This window comes from Nerophis ophidion, linkage group LG25 (genome assembly GCF_033978795.1).
Source record: "Nerophis ophidion isolate RoL-2023_Sa linkage group LG25, RoL_Noph_v1.0, whole genome shotgun sequence".
In the NCBI taxonomy this organism is placed as follows: Eukaryota; Metazoa; Chordata; class Actinopteri; order Syngnathiformes; family Syngnathidae; genus Nerophis; species Nerophis ophidion.
In genome coordinates this window covers 20,727,912-20,741,258 of record NC_084635.1, presented here as the reverse complement: position 1 = coordinate 20,741,258, position 13,347 = coordinate 20,727,912, and the positions used below count along the sequence as shown (strand labels likewise).

The window sequence follows — 13,347 nt, the reverse complement described above, 5'->3', positions numbered from 1 at the left end:
TTTCACAAGGAACTGTCAACTTGACAGTGCAATGCAAGACTGTACATGCCGGTAAAACATTGTCTTTGTACTATAGCAGGGTATCCGCGGGGTCTTAAAATGTCTTAAATCAAATCATTACAATTTAACGCCTTAAAATGTATTAAATTCCATTCACGTCTTGTAAAAAGTCTTAAAAAATAAATTTTTCAGAGTGGTATTGTGTTAGGAAAACACAACTCAGTGAAAATTGGGAGACAGGACTAACGTGAATTTTTACTTGTTTTTTTGGGGAGATTTTGTAAACAAATATTAATTAAATTGCATGGAAATTTAATGTTAGTAATTTGTGATGGATAATAAATGCTATTTTTCCAGCGTTCAAGGTAGATTAAAAACATTTTTCAAATAGTGTTAATCAAATATGCAGTCAACTCAATATTTCACAGTCCCTTTTGCAAAAATACAAGCCTGAACGCTCAACGAACCGCGCTCAGGTGCACACCAAGAATGTTTTATATGTGGTCTCAACCAAAATATTGGACAGTGGACGTAGACATTAAATGTTTGTGTTACTAATATATGCTACAAAACTTAATCGACCTCTGCAGTGCTACAGAATGTGGTGAAAAGATACATGCATTCCATAAAACTTTGTCATCTACTAGGGCTCCACGATTATGGGCAAAATAATAATCACAATTCTTTTTATCAACATTGAAATCAGGTTTATGCATTTATGTTATGTTGGGTGAACAGCGTTTCCCACAGGTTTATAAATCTACTTGTGGGGCAGGCAGGCGTGTGAACTTGACATAACATGTAATTAGTACTTAAATAGTCTAATAAAATGGCTAAATAAATGTTATCCATTTAAAGACACATCTTTGTGTTTTTGTTTATAATGAGTATAATTCATTTAGCTCTATTTATCCAATTTGCATTTTTTTTTAGGGACCATATAAAAAAACTTCCCATGCGCCATCAATTGGACACCCATGCTCGACAGAATCATTCAATTGATTGTTTTTGGTGTGACACATACAAAATACAAAAGTATAGCGTTATTCAGTTATTCACACAAGTTTGTCTTAAATATGCAATTACATTTCTGCATTTCCTGGATTCATACACATGCGCAGATGAAGGGAGTGCAATGAATTTTAGGGAGGAGCACTCTTGCCTGTGTTGGAACTCAACAGAAAATTGTTTGCAAACTTTTATTTAGCACAATGGCTCGCAAAACAGCGTGTTGTAAAGGGTTCTCCATCTGTCACTGTTTAGTAGCAGCGTTGTGGTCTGCATTGCTTGCCGAGTTACAGGTAAAACTAAAACATATGAATATTGTATTAAAGTTCATTCATTTTAGCAGTTCAACTTTAAATGTGAAACTATTTTGATATAAACTCATTACATGCAAAGTGTGATATGTCAAACTTTTTTTTTATTATAATTTTGATGATCATGGTTTACAGTTTTTGAAAACCGCAAATTTCCTGAAGTTTTCAATTCAAGGTATTCTTCAGCTCGAAACCATATTCATCAGAATCATATCAAAATAAGTTAAATATTTTGAGTTGCATGTTATGGGCCTATGCCATGTACAGTGCATCCAGAAAGTATTCACAGCGCTTCACTATTTGAAAATAGTGTTATATTAGAGCCTTATCATACACAGTGCATCTAGGAAGTATTCACAGTGTTTCACTTTTTCAACATTTTGTTATGTTACAGTCTTATCCCAAAATGAAATACATGTATTTTTGTCCTCAAAATTCTACAGACAATACCCCATAATGATAATTTGAAAAGGTAATTTATTTATTTATTTTTATTGTTCATGTGTTAAGAAAAAACAAAACACTTAAGTAATTACATCCATCCATCCATCCATCTTCTTCCGCTTATCCGAGGTCAGGTCGAGGGGGCAGCAGCCTAAGCAGGAACGCCCAGACTTCCCTCTCCCCAGCCACTTAGTCCAGCTCTTCCCGGGGGATCTCGAGGCGTTCCCAGGCCAGCCGGGAGACATAGTCTTCCCAACATGTCCTGGGTCTTCTCTATGAGCTCCTACCGGTTGGACGTGCCCTAAACACCTCCCTAGGGAGGCGTTCGGGTGGCATCCTGACCAGATGCCCGAACAACCTCATCTGGCTCCTCTCGGTATGGAGGAGCAGCGGCTTTACTTTGAGTTCCTCCCGGATGACAGAGCTTCTCACCCTGTGTCTAAGGGAGAGCCCCGCCACCCGGCAGGGTAAACTCATTTTGGCCGCTTGTACCCGTAATCTTATCCATTAGGTCATAACCCGAAGCTCATGACCATAGATGAGGATGGGAACGTAGATCGACCGGTAAATTGAGAGCTTTACCTTCTGGCTCAGCTCCTTCTTCACCACAACGGATCAGTATAACGTCCACATTACTGAAGATGCCGCATCAGTATTTGCTCAATACTTTCATGTACCTTTAGCAGAAATTACTCCCTAAAGTATTTTTGAATAGGATGCCACAGTCTTGTCACGCCTATCTTTGCCGAAACATCATGGCAGCCTCATCATTTGATTAAAATTAAGTACATTATATTTAACGGTCTTGGACACCATTTTGATATGTTTTTTTGAAAGTTGTTAACCTCCAAAATACACATTTGATTGAGTCATGTTTGAGGGTGTGTGTTTAGCAGAAGGTAGGATCTGGTTAGCCAGTCGTTGACAAGTGTAAGGGTTGATGAGAGAATCCGAGCAGTTTTTTTTGTAGTTTTAGAACTTGTAAAAATCACTGCACTATAGGGCCGGGCGATATTGCCTTTTTTTAATATCGCAATATTTTTAGGCCATATCGCGATATACGATATATATTACGATATTTTGCCTTGGCCTTGAATGAACACTTGATGCATATAATCACAACAATATGATGATTATATGTGTCTACATTAAAACATTCTTCTTCATACTGCATTCATATATGCTACTTCTAAACTTTCATGCAGAGAAGGAAATCACAACTAAGTCAATTGACCAAAAGTGTATTTATTAAAGTTATTAAACAATGGCACAAACATTCAAGTCATTTCCAAAACATAAAGTGCAAGATTGTCAGACATAAGTGTCAAATACAAATGAGCTGCATAATAGGAAATCAAATAGTATTCGTGCTTCACTATGTGGTATGTCACTACGGTTATGAAATTCTCTTCATTCTCTAGCGAGTGACTTTTCAAATGATGCTACATATTAGCAGTAATGCTACTTTTTATAGCAACGCTTTCGCCCCACACTTGACAAATTACGGTTGTCTTTTCGACATATTCCCACTTGAAGCCGAACCACCGCCAGACGATGGAAACCCTGCTGTTTTTATTGGGAATTAAGTCTTCCTTCATTTGTTACCAGATCCGCACCTTCTTTCTCTTGTACGGCTACGTTAGCAGCTAACGTAGCCGTGTATGCTACTTCTCTGCTCTGCGAGGGCGTATACGTATGTGACGTCTGCCGTGACGTATGTAAGAATGTGCGCCTGCTTGTCTGTGAGGAGAGACAGGAAAGAGTGAGAAGAGCCTGAATGCCTGCAGCTAAAAGCCACTGCGTGAGAAAGTATACTCGAATATTACGATGTAGGCATTCTCTATATCGCACAGAGACAAACCCGCGATATATCGTATATATCGATACATCGCCCAGCCCTACTGCATCATCTTCAAAAGGCCACATTTGTATTAATATGAGGAAGGTCATTAATATACAGGGAAAATAAAATGGGTCCCAAAATAGATCCTTGAGGTACCTCTACACGACAATCTTGAAATTATGGTTTTACCCCATTGACTACAGTGCGTTGTGTTCTATTGGATAAACATGATTTCATCCATTTTGTGCCATTTGTGGAAAAACTAAAGGATAATAATTTTGATAAAGTACATTATGGTCCACAGAATCAAATGCTTTTCTCAAATCTAAGAAAACTGCTCTCACGTGTTAATTTTTATTCAATTGACATTTAACTTTCTCTCAAAACATTATAGCTGACTCAGTTGGATAATTTGCGCAAAATCCAATTTGCATGGGGTGCAAAGGGCTTTGACCGTCATTAAGATGTTCCATTTGTCGTTTTGCAACACATTGTTCAAGGAGTTAAGACATCATACTAATTGGCCTGTAATTATTTGTATCACGTATGTCAGTTGACTTATACACTGGGGTCCCTAAAGCCTTCTTCCAGCAGGCTGGGACGAATGTACATTGCTACATTCATCTTTCCCTTTATCCTTAATGGTGTTCCAGTTCCTGCCCCTGAAAAACATCCCCACAGCATGATGCTACCACCACCATGCTTCACTGTCGGGATGGTATTGGCTCGATGAGTGTTGCCTGGTTTCCTCCAAACATGACACCTGGCATTTACGCCCAAATGTTCAAGCTTTGTCTCATTAGACCAGAGAATTTAGTTTATCATGGTCTCAGAGTCTTTCAGGTGCATTTTGGCAAACTTTTTTACTAAGAAATTGCTTCAGTCTGTCCAATCTACCATGCAGGCCTGATTGGTGGATAGCTGCAGAGATGGTTGTACTTTTACAAAGTTCTCCTCTCTCCACAGAGGAATGGTGTAGCTCTGACATTGGGTGACCATCGGGTTCTTGGTCACCGCCCTGACTAGACTAAGATGAATGCAGCAATTTACAGTGACATCCTGGATGAATACCAACACTTCCTATCCAAACATTGAGCAAAGGCTGTGATTAATTTTTTAAAATTTTTGATTACTTTTGCAAAAACTGAAAACAACTTTTTACATTATGATTATGGGGTATTGTATAAATAATTGTATGGATTTATTCAGTTTTGGATTAAGGCTGTCACATAACAAAATGTTGAAAAGGTGAAGAGCTGTGATTACTTTCCTGATGCACTGTGTTAGTTTCACCTTGTAAATCTAACTGCTGGTTTAAACAAACATTTGCATGATATTAAACGTTTTAGACTTTCACCTGTAGATTCTACGGAAATGAAACAAGGCAACCAGCTGCATGCAACAGCCTGGAAGAAGTGTGTTAGTGCTGTTTTGCGTGGTTATAGAGCTCTGTTCCAATACATAGCCTGTTGTGGTCGTTGGCCTCTTCACCGGCCTTCAGTACGGGTTGGTTTAGACCTTCTATGCGACGGAAGTGCTTGATTTGAAATCATGCGGAGCCTGCTTTTAAAATGTTCGAATATAATCCTCATTTTACTGTGGCAGCCAAAATACAGACAGCCATCAGACTGTGTAATGCATATGTTCCTTGACTGCACTTAAATATAGAATATATGTAGAATATATTTATACTATTCATATATTATATGTAATATATATAATATGTGTTATATATTATTCATTATTATTATTGTCTATTGTGAGTGAACTGTGGTGCTGAATTTCCCTCAGGGATCAATAAAGTACTTTCTATTCTTTTCTATTCTAAAATCATAATTGTGATTAAATTGGCAGCCTTTCTTGTTCATTTTTCAGGTGGCGACGAAGTAGAAAGAATTTCAATGATTATGCATTGCTCTCCTTCACCTGGTAAGAATTCCACATGTTCCGTCATTAACGTTTACACGCTATTTTGATCAATTTGTTTTACTTTGTCGCCTGTTCAGGAGCTTTTAAGCCTTGCGAGCACCTTCTAGGCAGCTGGATGATTCGCCTGACAGTCTGGTTCATCTGCCTGGTGTCGCTGGTCTTCAACAGTCTGGTGCTGGTTGCCACATTCCCCCCCTTCCGCTGCACCTTGGGCCACACCCACTGGCAGGCCTCATCCATCCCACCGGCCAGGTTTCTGATGGGGCTTCTGGCCCTGGCTAACCTGCTGACAGGCCTGTACGTGGGTGTGTTGACGGTGTTGGACGTCGCCACGTGGGGAACCTTCGCCGCCTTCGGCGTGTGGTGGGAAATGGGGCCTGGGTGCCAGTTCACCGGCGCCCTGGCCGTCTTCTCATCAGAATGGTCTGTTTTCCTGCTCTCCCTGGCCGCAGTGGAGCGTAGCGTGGCCGTGCGGAATATACTCGGGAAGGTGATGATGTCACCCAGAAGGAGCGGCCTCAGCCGGAGAGGGTGTTGGAGAGGAGATCGACACTTTGTCCTCGCTGCAGGACTGCTTGGGTTACTTGCTGCGACTGCAGCGTGCCTGCCTCTCCTGACCTTCAGCGACCATTCTGCCTCGCCACTTTGCCTGCCCTTCGCCGGGGCTGAAAGTCCTGCCTTGAGCGTCACTGTAGTCTTAGTCCTCCTCAACGCATTGGCTTACCTGTTCACGGCGGCCGTATACACCCAGCTGTACTGCCACCTTGGCAGGGTACAACTGGTCGACCCAGAGCAGACAGGTGCTCTGCGTCATGTCGCGTGGCTCATTTTCACCAACTGCATCTTCTTCTGTCCCGTGGCCGCTTTCTCCTTCGCCCCCCTCTTGACCGGATCCACCACCGGCAGCCCGGAGATCGCAAAGTCGGTCATTCTCATTTTCTTCCCGCTGCCCGCATGCGTCAACCCGGTTCTATACGTTCTCTTCAGTCCAGCCTTCAGGGAGGACTGGCTACGGCTTCGCAGCTGCGGGCGTTTGGCCAGGGAGGCGAAATCTGGCAGCGAAAGTCAGAGAGACAACGAGGCCGCGGGGTCGGAGCTCACGGATTGCGGCTCCTCTGCTCATTCAGGCTTCGGCTGTGGAGTTTACTCTCAGCTCTGCGGGGAGACGGTTGCGTGTGAAAAGTGCGAGGCGGCTTTACATGCCAAGACCTGCTCTTGCACCTCGTCCCCCACGGCCTGCAGACACTTGGTGAAGTCTCGCAGCTGTCCCACCCTCCCGACGGGAGCGGCCCTCTGCCAGCGTCCTGAGGGATTCTGGGCAGATAGCGTGACGCCGTCCGCTCAGTCCGAGTACGCCGACGAGGGGGACTCGTTTGTTTCTGACAGCTCCGACCAAGTTCAGGCGTGCGGCAGAGCCTGCTTCTGTCAGAGCAGAGGCCTCCCTCTGGTACACTACTCGTACAGTATACCTCCAGGCAAAGACTAGCACCGCCTGAAGAGTACAGAAATGGAAGGAATGTGCCAACGACCCTGATGAAAGATTACAGCAAGCACTTAGGTTTGTTTTGAAAGTGAACAGACTCATTTAAAGGGAACTTAAGTCATGTGGAGGAGAAAATGGTGTCGCCTGGTGTGCCTGCCCTCTGCCTTGGATGGGGCCCTAAAAGCCTCCTTCACTTTTTGTACGCTTTTTCATGTAGTTTTAATTATTCTAAGCCTGTCAAATGTTTAAATTTCCTCTACAGCAACTGTTCATTTTATACCTGGGTATATATTTTTTTTTACATAAATGTAGCAAATGTAATCATGGTAGAGTTTGAATGTATGAGTCAGGTGGTTTTCACCTCCCACAGGGAAATGCATGGTCTTTGTGACTGTGGTCTAACGCTATTTCTACCAAACGCTTGTGTTAAGTCGCCAAGACTAAGAATGTGATCCGACATCACTGGCGTTTCGTCATGAGTGTGCCGGTGTTATTTATTGTTTGAACGGCAGCCATGTTTGGATGGAGGTTTGAAATATGAGCTTTTCATTAATATACACTGTCACATACTGTTCCCTACAGTACATGAGCTGGTACATGTAAATATAGTTTCATTTTCCCCCTAATTATTTGCCTATTAGGAAATAAGATTGTTTCAAGTGGGGATGCAATGTTCTGTTGCCAGGGTCAGGTTTATTTTAAGTAGGACAAGGTGCCATTGTTCCCCAGAGCAATATGTGCTTTTATGAACATGTACGTTTTAACTCCGCTTTGCACTTAAAAAAAAATGTTGTCTTTAGAAAGGAAATCTACTTTTTACGGTAATCACAGTTTGGCGACACATTGAGTTGAATATTTGTCAATCAAATACAGTGGTACCTCGGTTTACGAGTTTAATTGGTTACAGGGCTGCTCTAGTTTTATTTTAAGCCTCAACACCTTCCAAAAAAATGTTTTCAAAATTTTTCATTTATGTCTAATACTTTTGTTTTTTAGATCAAATTGTATTTGATGCATTTCACAATAACAAAACAAACTAATTGGAAATACATTTCAAGATTCAAGAGATTCAAGATTGTTTATTTTCATATGCACAGTTAAACAGACAGTTTGCCGTACAATGAAAATTTTACTTTGTTACAAATTGTACAATAGTGGACGTTTTTAGTGAAAAATAATACATTTGATACCTGTTTGACAAATGTGAAATTTGCCATTGTATTCCTATCAATGGCTGAGCAGGAAGAAGCTAAGAGTATGTAAGATTTCACCTGAAGCACCCTTTCATTCCGTAATTGACATTTTACTTGCGATTCTCCAAGCAAAACAATTTCCGCACAGTTTTACTTACAGTGAAGAGCGACTTTTTACCCAAAATAGCTGCATGTTAAACAGGGTTTCCGTGGGTCATTAAATGTTTGTTTTTACTTAAATGGCATTAAAAATTACTCAATTGATGTCTACAGCCAATAAAACAAATTTAAACGTATCAAATCACACATGCTACTGTATTGATTAATTAATTCAAGGCAGGCAGCAATTAACGGTGCCACGTTTATTTGGCGTGACCAACAAAGCAACTTGCTGCCGCCATGACTTTACCATAACTGGCAACTATCACTACAGAAAAATAGAATCTAGGATTAAACAGTCTTGTGAGCCAATTTTAATTCACTACGGGGTAACAGTTAATGTTTACTTTTCCAAACATTCAAGATTATCATTGTTAAATGCTGACAATGTTGTCTATACATGCAGTTATAAGCTTTCGACTATATATAATAGCTATGTGCAGTAGGACTTGGGCATTAAATTTTGTTTTAAGTGGCATTAAAAAGTATTACCGTATTTTTCGGATTGTAAATCGCTCCGGAGTATAAATCGCACCGGCCGAAAATGCATAATAAAGAAGAAAAAAAAACATATACACGTCGCATTTTTGGGGGAAATGTATTTGATAAAATCCAACACCAAGAATAGACGTTTGAAAGGCAATTTAAAAAATAAATAAAGAATAGTGAACAACAGGCTGAATAAGTGTACGTTATATGACGCATAAATAACCAACTGAGAAGGTGCCTGGTATGTTAACGTAACATATTATGGTAAGAGTCATTCAAATAACCATAACATATAGAACATGCTATACGTTTACCAAACAATCTGTCACTCCTAATCGATAAATCCCATGAAATCATCTTCCTCGATGTCACTTCTAAACAACTCTGCCAACTCCAAGGGTATGCGCCGCTTCCTTTTGTCGTTTTCTGCTGCATATTTCACTACATCCAGCTTGTAATCTGCAGTACATAATTTCCTTTTCGGTCCAATTTTTGTTCAGCCCTTCTCAGTTTTTATAAGTTACCGCCAACGATGAAATGGTCTATTTAAATAGCTACGGCAGTAGCAAATAGCAGTTAGCATCTCATGTCCCGCAATGCACTTCTGCCATGACCCTCCCCCGCCGAATTCTTATTGGTTGACGTGTGTGTGACGATTGCTGACATTTTCTTCGTCTCTTCCGCGAATGAGATAAATAATAGTATTTGATATTTTACGGTAATGTGTTAATAATTTCACACATAAGTCGCTCCGGAGTATATGTCGCACCCCCGACCAAACTATGAAAAAAACTGCGACTTATAGTCCAAAAATACGGTAAATAGATGTGTGGATACCTGCAGAAACCCTGAAAACTGTAACCCATTGAAAATAAATTACTATGTTCTGGGCCCCTAAAATACACCACTATTTGAACATGTCTCATAAAATATGATACATTTATATGTAGATAATGATAAACACTATATAATTTGATACAAACTACAGTACTTTTTATGAAAAACTAACTGTATCTTCTTTGAAGTGTTTCTCTGTCAAACCATCAGCAACATATACATATTTTCTTGGGTACCTTTCTGACGTTTAGACATTGATTCAACATGCTTGGCTGGCGTATGGTTCAGACTAGCAGTGCTTCACTAAAGCTCTGTCATGTTTAATTCACTGAAATGATCTACTCCTTCTTGTCAGTCTTTCACACTCACTTGGTCCCCATTGTTGGAAAGGCTAAGTTCTGTCTTGCTGTCTATTATTTATCAAGCCAGCAACCTAACTAACTAGTGGTGGGGAGGCTCGTAACCTGAAGCATTACAACTTCTCTAAGAGACCGCAAAAATCCCTCAAAAATGTGTGAGCCCATGGCACTGGTAAATGGAGGTACCACTGTATTAGCTTTTTGGAAAGATTCTGAAATAATTGCCGATGATGCATTAGCAAATAGTGAGTTTAAAAACACAAAAAGCGAAACAAAGTTGTTTAAAACTACAACTGAGAGTTTTTCTGTTGCTGCTTTTTGTCATTTTTCAAGCCAGCTGTGAGTGTGTTTAGTTCAGTGGCACCTGGCCATTGTTGGGAAGAAGTATGCCTCAACCCGTAACACATTTAGCTGGATGATATATTGTTGATAGATTATATATACCGTATTTCCTTGAATTACCGCAGGGCATATAGTATTACCGCCTGGTCAAACACTTCCCCTGTCATCATTTTCAAAATGGAGGAGGCTGATTTCAATACCGGTAATTTGAAATCGCATAAAGGGAAGAAGTTTAAGAGCTATTCAGTAGGATTTAAGGTCTAACCTTACATCACACTCAAATTTTTACTGCATGCCTTTAGTAAGAGCCGGAGTGAGAAGAGGTTTTAAAATAATTAGCGCATGCTTACTTTTACCGCATGCCTTTGGTAAGCGCAGGAGTGAGAAGAGGTTTTGAATTAGCGCCCCGGCGGCAATTCAAGGAAATACGATATATTGTCACCATTATTTTCAGACCAAATTAAGCACTAACGTCATCATGTTTTTTTAATAATAATGCAACTGCTCCTTCCCAAATCAACCGACTTTGAATACTCATGAGTTTTTTTAATAATAGTAGAAGGCCAATAACTTTTATCTATCCTATATATGTAAACAAACATCAAAAATAAAAAGGACTCTCAATCGCTGTTAACAAAAACTGCACTTGACGTGAAGTGCAGTTTTTTTTTTCCCCCAAGGGTGAAGTTGTTTTTTGTTTGTTGCCGTCACTTTCCTGCAAATTTGGCATGCGCGCTCGTTCATTCAAAGCCGAAATATCCTCACGCCGGACTTTTGCTTTGCAATCATCTTTTTTCCTCATAATTTCTGTTACTTTACGGTGCTTTTCACTAACGAGTCGTGACCATCAAGGTCTTTCTGTTTGTCCACCCGCACAGACAAATATTGTGGTTGATTGACAAGAGGGTTCGCTCGGTTCATTTAAGTCTGCTATTGAATAAAATCGCCCAGAGTGAACCCTCTTGTATGCTCCTAAAGGCGAGAGGCGAAGAAAACACACATGAACAATGATCAATAGCAGTAGTTATTGAGTTCATTTTCACTTATCGTAGTCGTTATCAGCCCGGGTGACAGCTACGAGCCAGGTGTGTTGTGCCAAATCCTTTTTGTAGCAGTCCAAATTTATAAGTGAATGTATGGAAAACACTGAAATAAGGCCCCTCATATCTGATCCTTGTCATTTCCACTGTGCAGGCGTTTCTAAAGTGTTCCAATTGAGTGCACACTCAGGTGGATCTCCTGTCCCACAAGTGTACGAGTTCCATCTGTGCTTGGCCGAGGTTATTGCACGCATCCGGAATCCAACCCACAAAACGTTGTCTCCAGCACCACGATAATATCGTGACCTTAATGTGCGCCTTGTGTACAACAGGAAAGGGTTTAAAATGGCCCCATTCGTCACGGTTTATCTGACATGTGAACCGTGACAAATTGAGACGGCAGTAGAGTGTTGAACATTTTACAATGTGTTATCTAGCTTTGACGACAGTGTCAGTTGCTGTGTAGAGTGGCACTTTCCATCATTTCCAGCAGGCCGCATTGCAAAATGATTATACACTCCTCTTACGCGAGATCCACTCAGGAATGGGGCCCACATGAATCCCTTTCCTACTGTAGCTTGCCAACATGTCCTTTGTTTGACATTTTTCTTGTCCCAAGTCATGAAAATGTACATTTCTGTAGCTCGTTTGTTAATTTTGGTATTCATGTGTAAATTATTTGAATAACAACAACTGGGATGCTACTTTAGGAAGCTACCTCCTCAGTTGTAGTAATTAGCAGCAGTCCTTTAAAAGACATCCTTGACTTCTTTCCTTTTTTTGTCGTCATTGATGTTTGTGCTAATTATGGGAGGAATATGTTATGTAAACTGTGATTTTTTGTTTTGTTTTTAGTTTTGTGAAAAAGTTAGGATAGTCCATGGTGTAACTGAATGTACACAAAAGGGTCTAAATTGGACAAAACATGCACACCAAGCTGTGTTGCGTGTGCTGATTTTCCTGTTCTGAGCACTGTAATTAAATCCCAAAGTTTTACTGTGAAATAATTTTTTAAAAATCATGACATTTAGTACACAGCTTTAAGGGACTGACAAGCACTTGTGTGTAAAAGCTGAGCAAGTTTGAAAAACATGACCGTAAAATACCAAAAAACAATTGTCCATAAGTCATCGACCATTTGTTTCATGAACGTTGGATAGTTATTTTACCATTTTTAACACCATGGGTTGTGCTAATTTTTCACTAAAAGTATGCTAAAGTGATGCAAGACAAGTTCATTTTTGTTCATTTTTTTACTTGTTTTTTGTACATCTGAGATCTTCCCGGGCTGTTTTATCTGCTCACGTAGAAAAGAATGTGAATAAATCTGGATAAACCCAAACATTTCTGTGATTTTTCAGAAGGATTTTTAACACACTTCATAAATGAGGGAACCTTAAAGGATTAATTAATCTTTTAGGGAAAGTAGATTTGAATTATTTATAAAGTCTTCTAGGGACGATAATCTTCTCCGTTGTCCTGGTCACCCTCTGCAGGGACCTTCCTGTCTGCATCAGAGGAAGCAGCAAACCTCACAGTTGAACGGTACATCAGCACTACTATACCTGCAGTTTCTCTTTAAGTTGGGTCCTCCGCAGCACGCAGGGGAAGTGGAGTCTGCTGGGCCTTTTTGACTCGTGCTGAAGTGTTGACAGTCGATGTGCGGCCCTTCAGAATGTAAGTTCCCAAGAACTTAAAGGTCACTTTCTCCCGACATTCTCCATTTACTACAAGTGGTGCATGTTCCCTTTCTCTGTCTCCTTGGTCTGTGTGGTGTCCAGCCTCAGGTTGTTCCTGGTGCACCACCCTACCAGCTCCTGAAGTTCCTCTCCACAGACTGTTTCAACACCCTCCGTAGTGTTTCAGCGAACTCGATGATGGTTAGTGATGTGTGGATTTACTGAAATATC

The 13,347-nt window shown here is 40.5% G+C and overlaps 1 protein-coding gene across 1 annotated transcript in view; it reads left to right on the top strand.

Moving 5' to 3' along the window:
- Positions 1-12,779, top strand: part of lgr4 (leucine-rich repeat containing G protein-coupled receptor 4) — a 91,270-nt gene extending 78,491 nt beyond the window's left edge. Inside the window, exons 17-18 of the mRNA XM_061887215.1 lie at positions 5,482-5,535; positions 5,613-12,779. Of these exons, the coding sequence (XP_061743199.1) occupies positions 5,482-5,535; positions 5,613-7,021 (1,463 nt within the window). The 3' untranslated portion in view covers positions 7,022-12,779. The remainder of the gene's footprint in view (positions 1-5,481; positions 5,536-5,612) is intronic.
- The last annotated feature ends 568 nt before the right edge of the window (positions 12,780-13,347 follow it).